The sequence below is a fragment of the Myodes glareolus genome, chromosome 5, assembly GCF_982192425.1.
Source record: "Myodes glareolus chromosome 5, mMyoGla1.1, whole genome shotgun sequence".
NCBI classification, from domain to species: domain Eukaryota; kingdom Metazoa; phylum Chordata; class Mammalia; order Rodentia; family Cricetidae; genus Myodes; species Myodes glareolus.
The window spans coordinates 90764329-90776952 of record NC_142030.1 but is presented as its reverse complement, the minus strand read 5'-3'; the positions used below and the strand labels follow the sequence as shown (position 1 = coordinate 90776952).

Below are 12624 nucleotides of genomic sequence, written 5' to 3'. Positions count from 1 at the left end.
TCAGCTATGATCAGGATGGAAGACAGGAGCCGAGTTAGGAGGAGCCAGCCAGAAGTAAGGCAAAGGTTAATGCAGCGGATGTAGCCTTGAGCATAGGTGGTGGTGTCTGTGTTGCAGCTTAGCGGCTCAGGTTCTACGCTCTCTGTACCCCGACCTCATGCCTGAGCAGTACAGCTCCTCATCAACCTCTTCCTAAGCTAGAGGTGGCAGGGCCAGGCCAAGCAGAGACGCTAGAGTTACTGGGCTCAGCCACGCTTCCCACACCAACACTACACACACACACACACACACACACACACACCCTGCTCAGTCACTCTGCTCTGCCTCCAGGACCTGCTTATCCCTCACCCACCTAGCCTGGTCTCACGAGGTAGGATTTATGAGGACTTCCCTGCCATGGGTCCTGGGGGAAATAAATCACACCAGAGCCTGTGTGTGTATAAAAGAAGGGTCATGGGCTCTGGAGCTACACAGACCTTAGACAGCCTTGGCTGAACCAGATGGACGGAAGGAGGATGCCTCTCTGGGGACTCCTGTTGATGCTCTGGAGCTCTGGAGCCTTCAGTGTCCCGACAGATACAGCTGCCTTTGGACGGTAACTTGGGCAGAGAGGGGGTGGCAGGGTATGGGACTGGCTAATGCTCTCAGCTTTCAGATACGTTGGGTCACCAGTTCTTATAGCCTGTCAGTCATGAATGTGCAGTCCTGCTCTGAGAATTTCAGTGACTTGCCCAATGCCACACTAATCAGCCGTATCTAATTAGACCTGGAAGGTTCTGTCTTTGGATACCCATCAGAGGACCACACATTCCTGACCCCTACGTTCATCATGCAATGACTGCAGAGGGTATGGGCAAGTTAACTCTCCTGGGCAAGGAGAACGGTGAAGAGGTCAGGGGCAGGGCCTCTAGATTCTTCCAGGTTAAATTCCCTGCTTCAATAGCAGCCGACAAAGCCAGCTCCAGCGAGCAGCAAGCTAATCCCACCAAGTCTTAGTGCGCTGTTTTAAAACAGGATCATAACAGAGCCTGCTTCGTGGGGCTGCTTTGAAGATTTGATGAGATAATACATATAAAGCCGTGAGTGTCATACTGGGCACGGTGTTAGAAGTCATGGCCACAGATTGGATTATCACCAAGTGAAGTAAAGGAAAGGTTCCTGGCAGCCTCATGCAGGGAAGAGGAAATATTCATTCAGTGCATGTCTAGGCCTGTGGGAACAAGGTTTCTTTGCTGTTGTTGTTTTGGAGACAGGGTTTCTCTGTGCAGCCTTGGCTACCCGGGAACTCGTTCTGTAGACCAGGCTGGTCTTGAACTCACAGAGATCCATCTGCCTCTGCTTCCTGAGTGCTGGGATTTAAGGTGTGGGAACAAGGTTTCTTACAGCAGGAGTAGGGAAGAGGCAAGACTAGGAGAAGGTTCACGCAGAGCCAGAGTCTGGAGATGGAGATGGGGGAGGGGTCTGGGGAAGTCCTGAAGGATTCATTGCAATAAGAGTTGTGAATCTTCCAGGTGGTGGTGGTGGTGCCTTTAATCCCAGCACTTGGGAGGCAGAGGCAAGTGGATCTCTGAGTTCAAGGCCAAGGCCAGCCTGGCTACAGAGTAAGTTCCAGAGCAGCCAGGACTACACAGTGAAACCTGTCAAAAAAAAAAAAAAACAGAAAAAGAAAAGTTGTGAATCTATCTGGTGTAGGATCTTATAGATTAATCCATCCTAATCGCGGCCCCAACCCTGAGCACCCATTTTGCAGATGAGAATACTAGGGATGTCCTCACAGACCCCTGGCCTTTGTTTCCAAAGCCTGCCCCTCCTTCGCTCCCAGGTTTGCAGACAGCCGCTGCTGCAGTAAGAGGATCGTGCTTCCCAGCACCCCATCCCCAAGGACAAAGGCCTAAGAAAGCCAAAACTTGTGAGAGGGAGAGTGGACTCAGAGGAGGGCAGGAGTCAGGCTCCCTGCTCCCTGCTCCGTGTAAAATATTGTACAAGTCACCTTAAGGGGTCTGAGCAATGTTCCTCTTCTCAAGGTCCTTGCCTTACATACACTTCGTGTCCAACTTCCAAGCTGAAGGCAGCCGGCTTAGCTTGAGCAGTGATTGGGCAAGACACAACCATCACGGTCCCAGGGGCTGGAGGGGTTAGAGAACGCTCAGAATCACATAGCATGTCCTCAGCACCACGTGTCCCCACTATGCCATAGGCTAGGCTGGTGGGGAGCACTCAGGGAAAACGGCTCCTTGGGCTGGCATCCTCGGGGTTGCCATCCAGGTATGCTCTGGTCATGGCTTGAAGGACTAAGGCTCCAGGAGAGGAATGGAGGAGGATTTGTTTTCTTGTTTTCTTTCTGAGACAGGGCCTTACTGTGGAGCCTGAAACTCATCATATAGACCAGATTGATTATGTTTTCCTTTCCTCCTGTAAGGAGTAGGAATAATGAAAACACCTATCTCGTGGGATGGCTGGGATCAAATAAAATAAGTGTGAAGCCACTTGTGAGGAGCGAACTGTGGTGGGACTACAAGTTGTTTATGCCAGAGATTACGAAGATAGGCGTGAGATAAGCCGAGTAGGCAAAGCAGGGAGGGTGAGGGCACAGAGGGCCAGGAAGAAAGTTTAGGACTCACGAGGGAGAGGAAACAGGGCTCCTCTGTGTGTCTGGGAAAGCACACCGCCGCTGAGGGGGCCTGTGCCAGAGTTCCCTGGCTCAGGGCTCGGGGTGCCTCTTCCTCTAACTGCAAAAGAGTCTTCGTGTCTGTCTGGGCCTGGCAGCCCTGGGTAGGAAAGACAACCAAGCAGAGTGTGGAGTCTCCGTCCGGCATTTCTGAGTCATCTTCACCCCTGTGAGCCTTCAGTGTCTCAGCTGGAAAACAGGGAGCTAGCTGTCTGGTGGTTTGTATGCGGACCTGGGCCAGGCAGCTGCTCGGTGGTCAGGAGCAGCCCTGTGGGCCGCCGTTTGTACACCTTTTTATCTCTGCCAGCCAAAGGTGACTGGAGGACAGCTGATATGAGGCGAAGGGCCTGGGATTCAGGCCCAGGATACATCATTCCCCAGGTGAGGCACACAGGCCTGCTATCTATAGACGCTGGCCCATCTGAATCTGGCTGGGTTCAGTGGATGCACACTACCTGGCTCTGTGATACCCCAGGGGTCCCCAAGTCCCTGCAGCCTGCTGTGGACATCTGCTGCCACCTATGGGCCCCACACGGCACTGCCTCCCCAGTCAATCAGAGGACAGGTCAAGAGGCAGTAAGTAATGACCTTTATGTCCCAATCCAGAACAATGAGGCACAGTGGTGTTCAAACACATGATGATGATGATGGATGGGTGGACGGAAAAATTACCTTTTCTAATTAACATGAGACAACAGAAGAGATTTGGGGATTATTTAGTACCAGAATAAGGAACTCAAAGAGGCGTGTACAGTCTCCTGAGAAACCCCTGGGGCACAAGAAGTGATTCTTGTGCATGGGAGAGGGCTAGTGATTAACAAGCCAAAAGCAAGGAGTCTGGGCTCTGTCGATGTCCTACGCGACTCTCCTGTTTACCTTCCTCTACCCTGGAGCAGGATCTTGCTCAAGAAAATGCCCTCCGTCCGGGAAACCCTGAAGGAGCGTGGAGTGGACATGACCAAGCTCAGTGATGAATGGGGGAAGTTCACCAAGAGGTCCTCCTTTGGCAATGGCACCTCCCCCGTGGTCCTCACCAACTATCTGGACGTGAGTGTCTACCCCGGCTGCTATTTCCTTTTCTCTCTGGACTAGCAGGCTGGGCTCTTTCCACACATGCTTGGCTGAGAGCCAAAGAGCGCCGAGAACTCTCTAGAACTCCTGCTTATGGTTGAGAAGTCTGTGATTTTGTTGGTGGTGGTAGTTTGTTTGTTTTGTCTTGCTTTTGAGACATGGTCTCACTAAGTTGTCCTGGCAGGCCTGGAACTCACTGTGTAGACTAGGCTGTCCTCAAACCTTCAGAGATATACACGCCTCTGCCACCATGTGCTTTCATGCCCAGCTATTTTAACCACTTTAATTGGGCTTTCATGCCTCAGTGAGTCTGCTACATTCCAGGACAGCGGAGGATACTGCAGAACCCCCACATTTCAGCAAAGTGGAAAACCAAGAGCCAAGAGGGGGTCCAGGCAAAACTCCCAAACTCAAGGCTCCTGAGCCTGGGTCCTCACTGTTCTTCTACCCCTGCAGACCCAGTACTATGGCGAGATTGGCATTGGCACCCCACCCCAGACCTTCAAAGTCATCTTTGACACAGGTTCCGCCAACCTCTGGGTCCCCTCCACCAAGTGCAGCCCTCTCTACACCGCCTGTGGTAAGGGAGTCAGGCCTCATGCTTCTCCCCAAGCCCTTCCTGCTTCACCTAACTCAGTTTCCCATCCTCCAGTGAGCTATTTTCCCTCAGCCCCATGCCCCCGATCCTAGAAAAAAAAGAGAGAAAATGTCTCTCACCTTACTGAATTGGCCACCATGGTGAATAAGCCAGCTAAGGGAAGAGTCTGGGCACCTGGAAGGCTGTTCCCCAGGGTTCCTAGGATTCAGTCAGGAACAATGTTGAACAATGTTGCAACCCCAGAGTCCTGCGACTTTTCCGGTGATAGACTTAGTCAAGGGCCCCACACTAAGCACTTACTCTGTACCTAGAATCCTCTCTGGCACTATATCAACGTTAGCAATGGCCATAGAATTCTTTGTTTGAAAGTAAAGTTTTAGAGCATAAACACATAAGACAAAACCAAGAAACACTATCCTTGACTGGTGTACAATTTTTCCAAACTGGAGACTCGGGAACCTCCGTCCCCTGACACACACACCTGAGTTAAGCCATACTAACCATGTCCACCACCTGCCCCGCTTCTGAGCCTAGGTCACTAACTCTCATGCTGATCTGAGCCTGTATCCCTCTGCTAGAGATTCACAGCCTCTATGACTCGTCGGAATCCTCCAGCTACATGGAGAATGGGACCGAATTCACCATCCACTATGGATCAGGGAAGGTCAAAGGTTTTCTCAGCCAGGACATAGTAACTGTAAGTAGGATCAGCCCTACTGACATCCATGGGGCCCATGTGGAGCAGGGTAGGTACACTCCAGCCCATCTTGGAGCCTGGGATGTTGAGGGACAACCTCCTTGGCAGCTTCCAGCTGAAGCCGCAGAGACCAAGGCTGCAGAGGAGCAGACAGGCTGACAATGCTTGTCGAGGCTTTGCATCTAACCCCCATGTGGGCAAGCCTAAACCCCAGCTTCCAACCTTGCTACGAGCCAGACCAGGCTTGGAGTTTTGTCGAGACTGGGGATCAGGGGTTTGTGCCGGGGCATGGTTTGCTTTCTTTTGGCCAGTGTCTAAACTGTGTTGTGGAGTTGCTCGGCACGGCTGTGCCAGAGCTAGGAAAAGACACATGGAGCCCCAGAGGGAATCTGTGTGAACCCTTCCCTCTCACTGTGCCTGTGAAATCGGGTTGGGACAGAAAAGGAAGCCCTGGTTATGATGGGAAAATTCTGAGCTCAGGCTGGTGGGGCGAGCCCGAAAACGGGCCTCTGGCAGGGGTGGCCTGGCAGGATCTCTTTCTCAGCCTTTCCAGCACTAGCCAATCCCATCTCTCTGCCCCCCCCCCCCCCCCCCCCCGCATAGATGTGTTGAGAACCTACATGTAGGCTTGCTGGGATAGTCTTAGCCACCTGCTGTACAGAACCTGGATAGCTCTGGGGTCCCTGTGTGGAAGCCAGAGCAGACCCCAGCCAGGTTTGGGCAGTGACCTCCATCCCCTCTGGTTCTTCTCTCACAGGTGGGTGGAATCTTTGTGACACAGACGTTCGGAGAGGTCACCGAGCTGCCCCTGATACCCTTCATGCTGGCCAAGTTTGATGGGGTTCTGGGCATGGGCTTCCCTGCTCAGGCCGTTGGCGGGGTCACCCCTGTCTTTGACCACATCCTATCCCAGAGGGTGCTGAAGGAGGAAGTCTTTTCTGTCTACTACAGCAGGTGGGCCTTTGATCCCAAGGCCAGGGCAGGGAGGGGTGGAGAACTGGAGGAATGGCAGGAGTCCAGGCCAGGATTTACGTGCTCCTGATGAAGTGGTCCTCAATCCATATCTAGAACCGCACGCTAGTCAATTAAAACGAATGGAAATCAAACACTGGGTCCTTAGGGAGTGGCCACACAGACACAGCCAGCTTCTTTGTTGGTACCTTTGTTTGTTTGTTCTCTCATTGATCCATCCGGCCAGTGCTCTGTGCCTTGTGCTGTGGGAGGCTCCAAGGGCGCACAGTGAACAAGACAATCCCTACCCTCCATCCTCATAGAGCTTGCTGTCCAGTAGGGGAGACAGGAAATGCAGCACAATGAATGCCCCGGGCACACCAGGCACCCAGTCCTGAAAGCTACGATGTTTTTCAGTTCTAAGCCAGGCATCTGTACAGTTCAGTCGGCCTTGGGGAAGCTGTGGTCAGGGTCCATGCCGGGCTGGGATCTACTGACAATTTCTGAGTTTAGAAAGACGGTCTGAGCTGGTGGTAAAATCGTTAGGGGTAAGAACAGAGTTCAGGGGCACTAAGAGTGAAGTGGAAGGGTGGAATCTACAGCAAACTCAGAGGAAGCAGCAGTCAGAGGGTCCTGTAGTCAGTGGATGTCTGTATTTCACAGAGTGAAGGCAAGACCATAAATAAATAATAGATAGATAGGTAGACAGATAGATAGAAAAGGTTAAGAGCAGAAGTGGGTGTCAGAAAGTGTAGATCACAAAATATAGGCTGCTTTGGGAAATGCAACAGGGAAGAGGACGTGAGGCAGGATGTGGGGTAAGATCCAGAGAGAAGCAGGGAAAGGAGGTGGGTGTTCTAAATGCTAGAGGATGCTTGAGCAACGCTGTGGGTGGAAGAAGAGCTGATGGGAAGACTTAAAATACATGGGGCTCAGAAATAGGGGCCATGGAAGGAATTAGGATCCAGCAACAGGCAGCAAAGCAGGTCTGTAAGCAGGGGCCCTAGGAAGAAGTAATATTCATATAAGTAACTGAGTTGCACACAACACGTGCACACCTACCCCGTGTACACACGTGCACATACATATGTGTAGGCCGTGGGTTCTGGGAAACTCCTTCACATACACTTAAGCACTTTGGAAAGCAACCCAAGGCAGCCCTGGGCTGAGGGTAGCATCACAAATGTGGAGAGGAAGACAAGGGCACTCAATTTTGACTGAGAACAACAGCCTGGCTCCAGCCACCACGTGTCCACGAACCTCTAGGTGGTTTCAGCTGTCTGAAGGGTGAAAATTAACCTCTACCCTACCAAACAACCATGTTGCTGAACCTTGCCCACAAAGACTGTCTCCTCTCTGCGTCCCTCTCAGTCTAAACAGGAATCTGAGTGAGACAGGAGCCCCATGTGGCCCTGAACCCTTGCCCCGGAACTATGCCACCACCCACACAGACTCCCATTTGTAAGGCCCAGCTGCACTAGATGCCTGATTTCTCCCTAGATGCTGGAGTCTGGAGTCTACCACACACACCCGTTGCCCCCAAGTGAGGAAGGCATTATTTATGACTTATATGCATCTACCCTGTGTCTTTAAATCTGACGGTTTTCTGCAGGCAGCTAAACAATCTTAGAAATACTTCTGCTGCATTTGGGGATGGGCCGGCAAAGGAGAGAAGCAATGGGTTCTGCGTGCCTCCTGATGGCAGCCCCTAATGGCAGACTCCCCACCTAACCCCTAATCCCTCCCTCCTGCCCGCCCTGCACCTCATCCCTGAAGTCTCAGGCTTCAAAGGTCTCTAACTTCTGCTGATCTTTCCTTTAGGGATTCCCACCTGCTAGGTGGAGAAGTGGTGCTGGGGGGCAGCGATCCCCAACATTACCAAGGCAATTTTCACTATGTGAGCGTCAGCAAGATTGGCTCCTGGCAGATCACAATGAAGGGGTCAGCGATCATAACCTTCCTAAACTGATGGTGTCACCGGGATTGGGGTGGGGTAGGATAAGGGTGGGGGCAGCCACTCCTTAAGGCACCGCCACTATCTGCTGTCTGTCAGCTCTGTCCAGGATGGGGACATGGGATGGGATTTGAGGATGAGCAGGAGAGGATTCAGGGAGAGGAGGCAGAGTCTCTAGACTATGTATTGGTGACAAGAACAGTCAGCACCTTCTCCGGGCCCCTGGGCTTCATCCAGTGTACCACTTGTATGGCTGATCTCCTACCACTACCCTAAACTGGGAAAGACGTGCCGGCTGGGGGATGCCTAGCAACTTCTGCTGCCTGCCTTCTTGTCTGTCTGTCTGCCTGGCTAACTGTAGCCTCCGCAGGGTGTCTGTGGGGTCTGCCACCTTGCTGTGTGAGGAGGGCTGTGTGGCCGTGGTGGATACTGGTGCATCTTATATCTCGGGTCCTACGATCTCCATGAAGCTGATCATGCAAGCCCTGGGGGCCAAGGAGCAGAGCACAGATGAAGTAAGAAATTGGTGGAGAGAACGCGGGGGGAGGGGGTAACACCACCCGGCTCCAGCCTCCAGCCCATCTGGACAGTTCTGGGTCCCAAGCAAAGCCATTTCAAGCCATCTCCTCCTCACCCCTCACACTTCCTGAATGTGTGGTGTGTCTCCCGTGGAGGGTGAGCAGAGACTGTGTCCAGGACTCTCTGGCACAGGGCTCTGGACTTCTTCAGAGAGTCCCACACTGAGAAGAGCTTCCTTCCTTCCTTCTTCCAGTATGTTGTGAACTGTAACCAGGTGCCCACCCTCCCCGACATCTCCTTCCACCTGGGAGGCAGAGCCTATACACTCACCAGTGCGGACTACGTGCTGCAGGTGAGGCTCAGTGGGAAGGGTGGGCAGGGGCCACAGAAAGGGGGAGAAGTTGTAACGTACAGATCACCTACTAGGCCAGTGGCTCACGAGTGCCACTCAGGTCGCCTAGAGAATTTTTACCAATCCCAGGACCCAGGCCACATGCCTCGCCTCGCAGATCAGAACTTCCATGGCAGGCACCCCAGATTCACTTGGGCAGTGGTGGCGCACACCTTTAATCCCAGCACTTGGGAGGCAGAGGCAGACCACTCTGTGAGTTTGAGGCCAGCCTGGTCTCCAGAGCAAGTTCCAGGACAGCCAGGACTACATTGAGAAACCCTGTCTCAAAAAAAAAAGAAAGAAAGAAAGAAAGAAAGAAAGAAAGAAAGAAAGAAAGAAAGGAAGGAAGGAAGGAAGAAGGAAAGAGAAAAGCAAACTAAACAAAACTAAACAACAAACAAAACGGGTGCTGTGCCTTAGCAGCAGTTCTCTCTTCGTTTCTGAAGCCCTAAGTAGGCCTGTGAGCCCAGGGTAGACACATTGCTTGCCTGATATCTACCGCAGTGCCTGCCTGCCCCGGGAAGGGTACAATTTAGGCAGAGCTAAGACAGCTCCAGAAGGATGCAGGCGAGAGGGGCATACATACACTAAAGACAGCTGCTGGGGTCAGGTGGTGAGGAGGGGTTGTGTCATGGGCAACAGAGCAAGCCTCATACTTCTTGCCAGGATCCCTACAACAATGATGACCTATGCACGTTGGCTCTCCATGGTCTGGACATCCCGCCACCCACTGGGCCTGTCTGGGTCCTGGGTGCCAGCTTCATCCGCAAGTTCTACACAGAGTTTGATCGACATAACAATCGCATTGGGTTTGCCTTGGCCCGCTAAGGCCCTCTGTTACCCAGTGACCCTAGTTTCTGGCCAAGGCAAAGATGGTGCTCCTGAGGGCTTAACCTCCACCCAGGGACACTGGACACAGCTCCCGAGGAGTGCCTGCCCCCTCGCCTGCACTCACCTGTCTCTGCTTTGAGGAAAGACAATAAAGACTTCATGTTACAACCTGTGTCAGGTTGATTCTTTGGAGTTTGGAGCAAAAGGAGGGACAGTCGTGTGCGGAAGACACACATGACCAACGGGGCTGTGGTATGGCTTTGTCAGTTAAGTGTGAGCGCCTGAGTTCGATCCCAGAACCACATAAAGCAAAACAACAACAACAAAACAAACAGACAAGCCAAAAACAGGCATGATGATGCAACCAGGAGGACAGAGACAAGCTGATCCCCAGGGTTTGGCACCTGAGGAATTATAGCTGAAGTTGTCCTTTGACCTCTACACACAAACACACAGAGAAACAGAGAGACAGATAGACAGACACAAGCACAGAGACACACAAAGAGAGCCAGAGAGAGAGGGACAATGTAACAAAACAGATACCACTCCCACATGCTTTTGCATATAAGGTCAATGCCTTCCATCTATTGTCAACAGGATTCACGTATAGCTTGTTCATACAGCAACCTTGGTTGGGGAGCTTGCAAAGAGAGAGGCTGCATGTTCCTTTAGGGCAACTGGGAAAAAACCCTTAGGGCTATGGCAGTAGAGTGTAGGTAAACATACTGGCTAGTTTTTCGTCAACTTGACACAAGCGAAAGTCATCTGAGATGAGGAAACCTCAATTAAGAAAATACCTCCTTAGGAGGGAGCCACAGGTAAGCCTGTAGGAAATTTTCTTAATTAGTGATTGATGAGAGAGGGCCCAGCCCAATGTGGGTGGGGCCGGGTTCTATAACATAGCAGGCTGAACGAGTCAGAAGGAACGAGTCAGAGGGAGCAAGCCAGTAAGTAGCACTCTTCCATGGTCCCTGCATCAGCTCCCGCCTCCAGGTTCCTGCTCTGCTTGAGCGCCTGTCTTGACTTCCTTTGATGAGCTGAGATGTGGAAGTGTAACTCAAATAAACCCTTTCCTCCCAAGTTGCTTGATCATGGTGTTACATCGCAGCAAGAGCAACCCTGACTAAGAGAGCCAGAAAGATGCTTGGAGCTCACAGAATCCAGTACTGATCCCAGGCTCTGTGCTGCTGAGAGATTCGACCTTAGTATGGAGTTCCCTGAGAAACTCCTCTCAGCTTGCTCTGCACCCTCTATACGCCCCTCCCCCACGTGACCATTTCCACAGGCCATCTAAGTCATCACCAACTAAGAACACAGGACTTCAGACCTCCAACAACCCTACCTTACATGTGATAAATATATAGACAGAAAAAGGCATTTGCCCAAGATCACCTGGTGAAGAATTGAGCAGCAAAGAATCCTGAAAAACTAGCCTAGAACCCAGTCAAGCTGGCTTCCTTAGGGCCTAGGGACTTCCACCTCAATTCCATGTGAGCGAGTGGGGCTGGCGCAGGGACAGAACTTCAGACACCTTGGGTTGGGTCAGGTTCACACACAGGCCTGAGGACACCACAGGCTGATGGCTTTTCTCCCACTCACCCCTCCACTGCCGGCTGTGTAGCTTAGGGGATGAGAAAGCAGCCTCTACCTGTAGCTTCTCATCCCTCTGTTGACCAAAAAGTATAACACACTGGGTATCAACGAAGCCCTTGGTGTCTGGATTTCACTCTCCTAGGGTTAAGGGTCCCAGGGCTTCTCTGAGGTGGTATTTGTATAGCAGAGCTGTTTGCAAAGTCCTGGCAGAGAGCTGAGAACAAGAGCCTGGACTTCCACTGTTTGTGATCCCTTGCCCAGCATGGTTTTCTTTGCCTATTGCAAAAGAAAGAGCTGGAGGCAATGTCCTTTCCAATTCTGGTATCCTGGGGCTTCATGACCTCAAGCAGACGATCCTTCCTCTATCATCTGCTACAATGTCCAGTATAGTGGCTACAAATGGCTATTTACATCCTTATTAAGATTAAAGTTATGCAAAATGCCACAGCAGTCGCATTTCAAGTGCTGACTAGCCCCACATGGGCTAGTGCCCACCATAAGAGGCATCAGCATAGAAATTGTACCAGAAGACCTAGGTTCTGGGCAGCAAGAATCAAAGGGCCTTGTGGTTGAGAGGTTCCTGAATAGGTCAAAAGGACAACTTAGGGTCACAGAAAGTCCATTTTGGGGGCATTTTTCAAGTGCAGCAGTATGAGATGGTAAGCAATGAAAGGCAAGTCTGGGCTGTGCTACAGCAGGGGGCTAGCAGCTAATACAGTTTGCTCTGGAGGTGACCAGGGGAACATCTGGCTAAGAGAGGGGCTTTCCGAAGGCTGGCATTGCGTCTTTCTAAAAGTCTCTTCTCCACAGCAAGTCCGCCAGGATCTGTGCCATTAGCCACTCCACGCGCGCTTAGGCCCACAGGTTGTGCAAGGCTTTTGATCACCTCTTTGTTCAACAAAGCACTGGGCTACAGGCGCCTGTGTTCCTACTATGTGTGCCTGCTATGTGTGCCCAGTCAGCCTCTCAGGACAGGGAAAAAGATTTAAGGATTATTTAGGGAGTCACAATGTGCCCGTGTACTCATAAGATACTGAGGAATATTCAGTTAGAGTCTAGTCTGCCTACAGGACAGTCACACCCCAGCACCAAGTGGCTTTCCACACAGTGTGTGTGTGTGGTGGTGAGCGATGCCTGGAGGCCTTAGAGATGTAGCCCAACCTTTTCCAGGGGTTCAGGGTTTTGAGGGCAAACCAAAGCCCACACTTTGGGAGCAGTCAATCTCCATATTCCGGATAAGGTGGGGACAAAGATGAGCCCTACCCTGGGCTACCGGGAAAGAGCTGGCGAAGGGCTGTGGGTCCCAATGGGAAACCGGTCATCCCGCGCTAGGTTGCCCAAACAGGGACCT

The 12624-nt window shown here is 51.9% G+C and overlaps 1 protein-coding gene across 1 annotated transcript; it reads left to right on the top strand.

Moving 5' to 3' along the window:
- Positions 1-456: 456 nt before the first annotated feature.
- Positions 457-9848, top strand: Ren (renin). Its single transcript, XM_048431107.3, has 9 exons — positions 457-595; positions 3565-3715; positions 4196-4319; positions 4916-5034; positions 5792-5988; positions 7807-7926; positions 8310-8454; positions 8712-8810; positions 9516-9848. The coding sequence occupies exons 1-9, from the start codon at positions 501-503 to the stop codon at positions 9675-9677; spliced, it is 1212 nt and encodes a 403-aa protein (XP_048287064.1). The 5' UTR covers positions 457-500; the 3' UTR covers positions 9678-9848.
- The last annotated feature ends 2776 nt before the right edge of the window (positions 9849-12624 follow it).

Coding starts and splice junctions, on each gene's coding strand:
- Ren (XM_048431107.3), top strand. CDS start 501: ATGGACGGAAGGAGGATGCCTCTCTGGGGACTCCTGTTGATGCTCTGG. Junction 596..3,564: donor GATACAGCTGCCTTTGGACG/GTAACTTGGGCA, acceptor ACCCTGGAGCAG/GATCTTGCTCAAGAAAATGC. Junction 4,320..4,915: donor CCCTCTCTACACCGCCTGTG/GTAAGGGAGTCA, acceptor TCCCTCTGCTAG/AGATTCACAGCCTCTATGAC.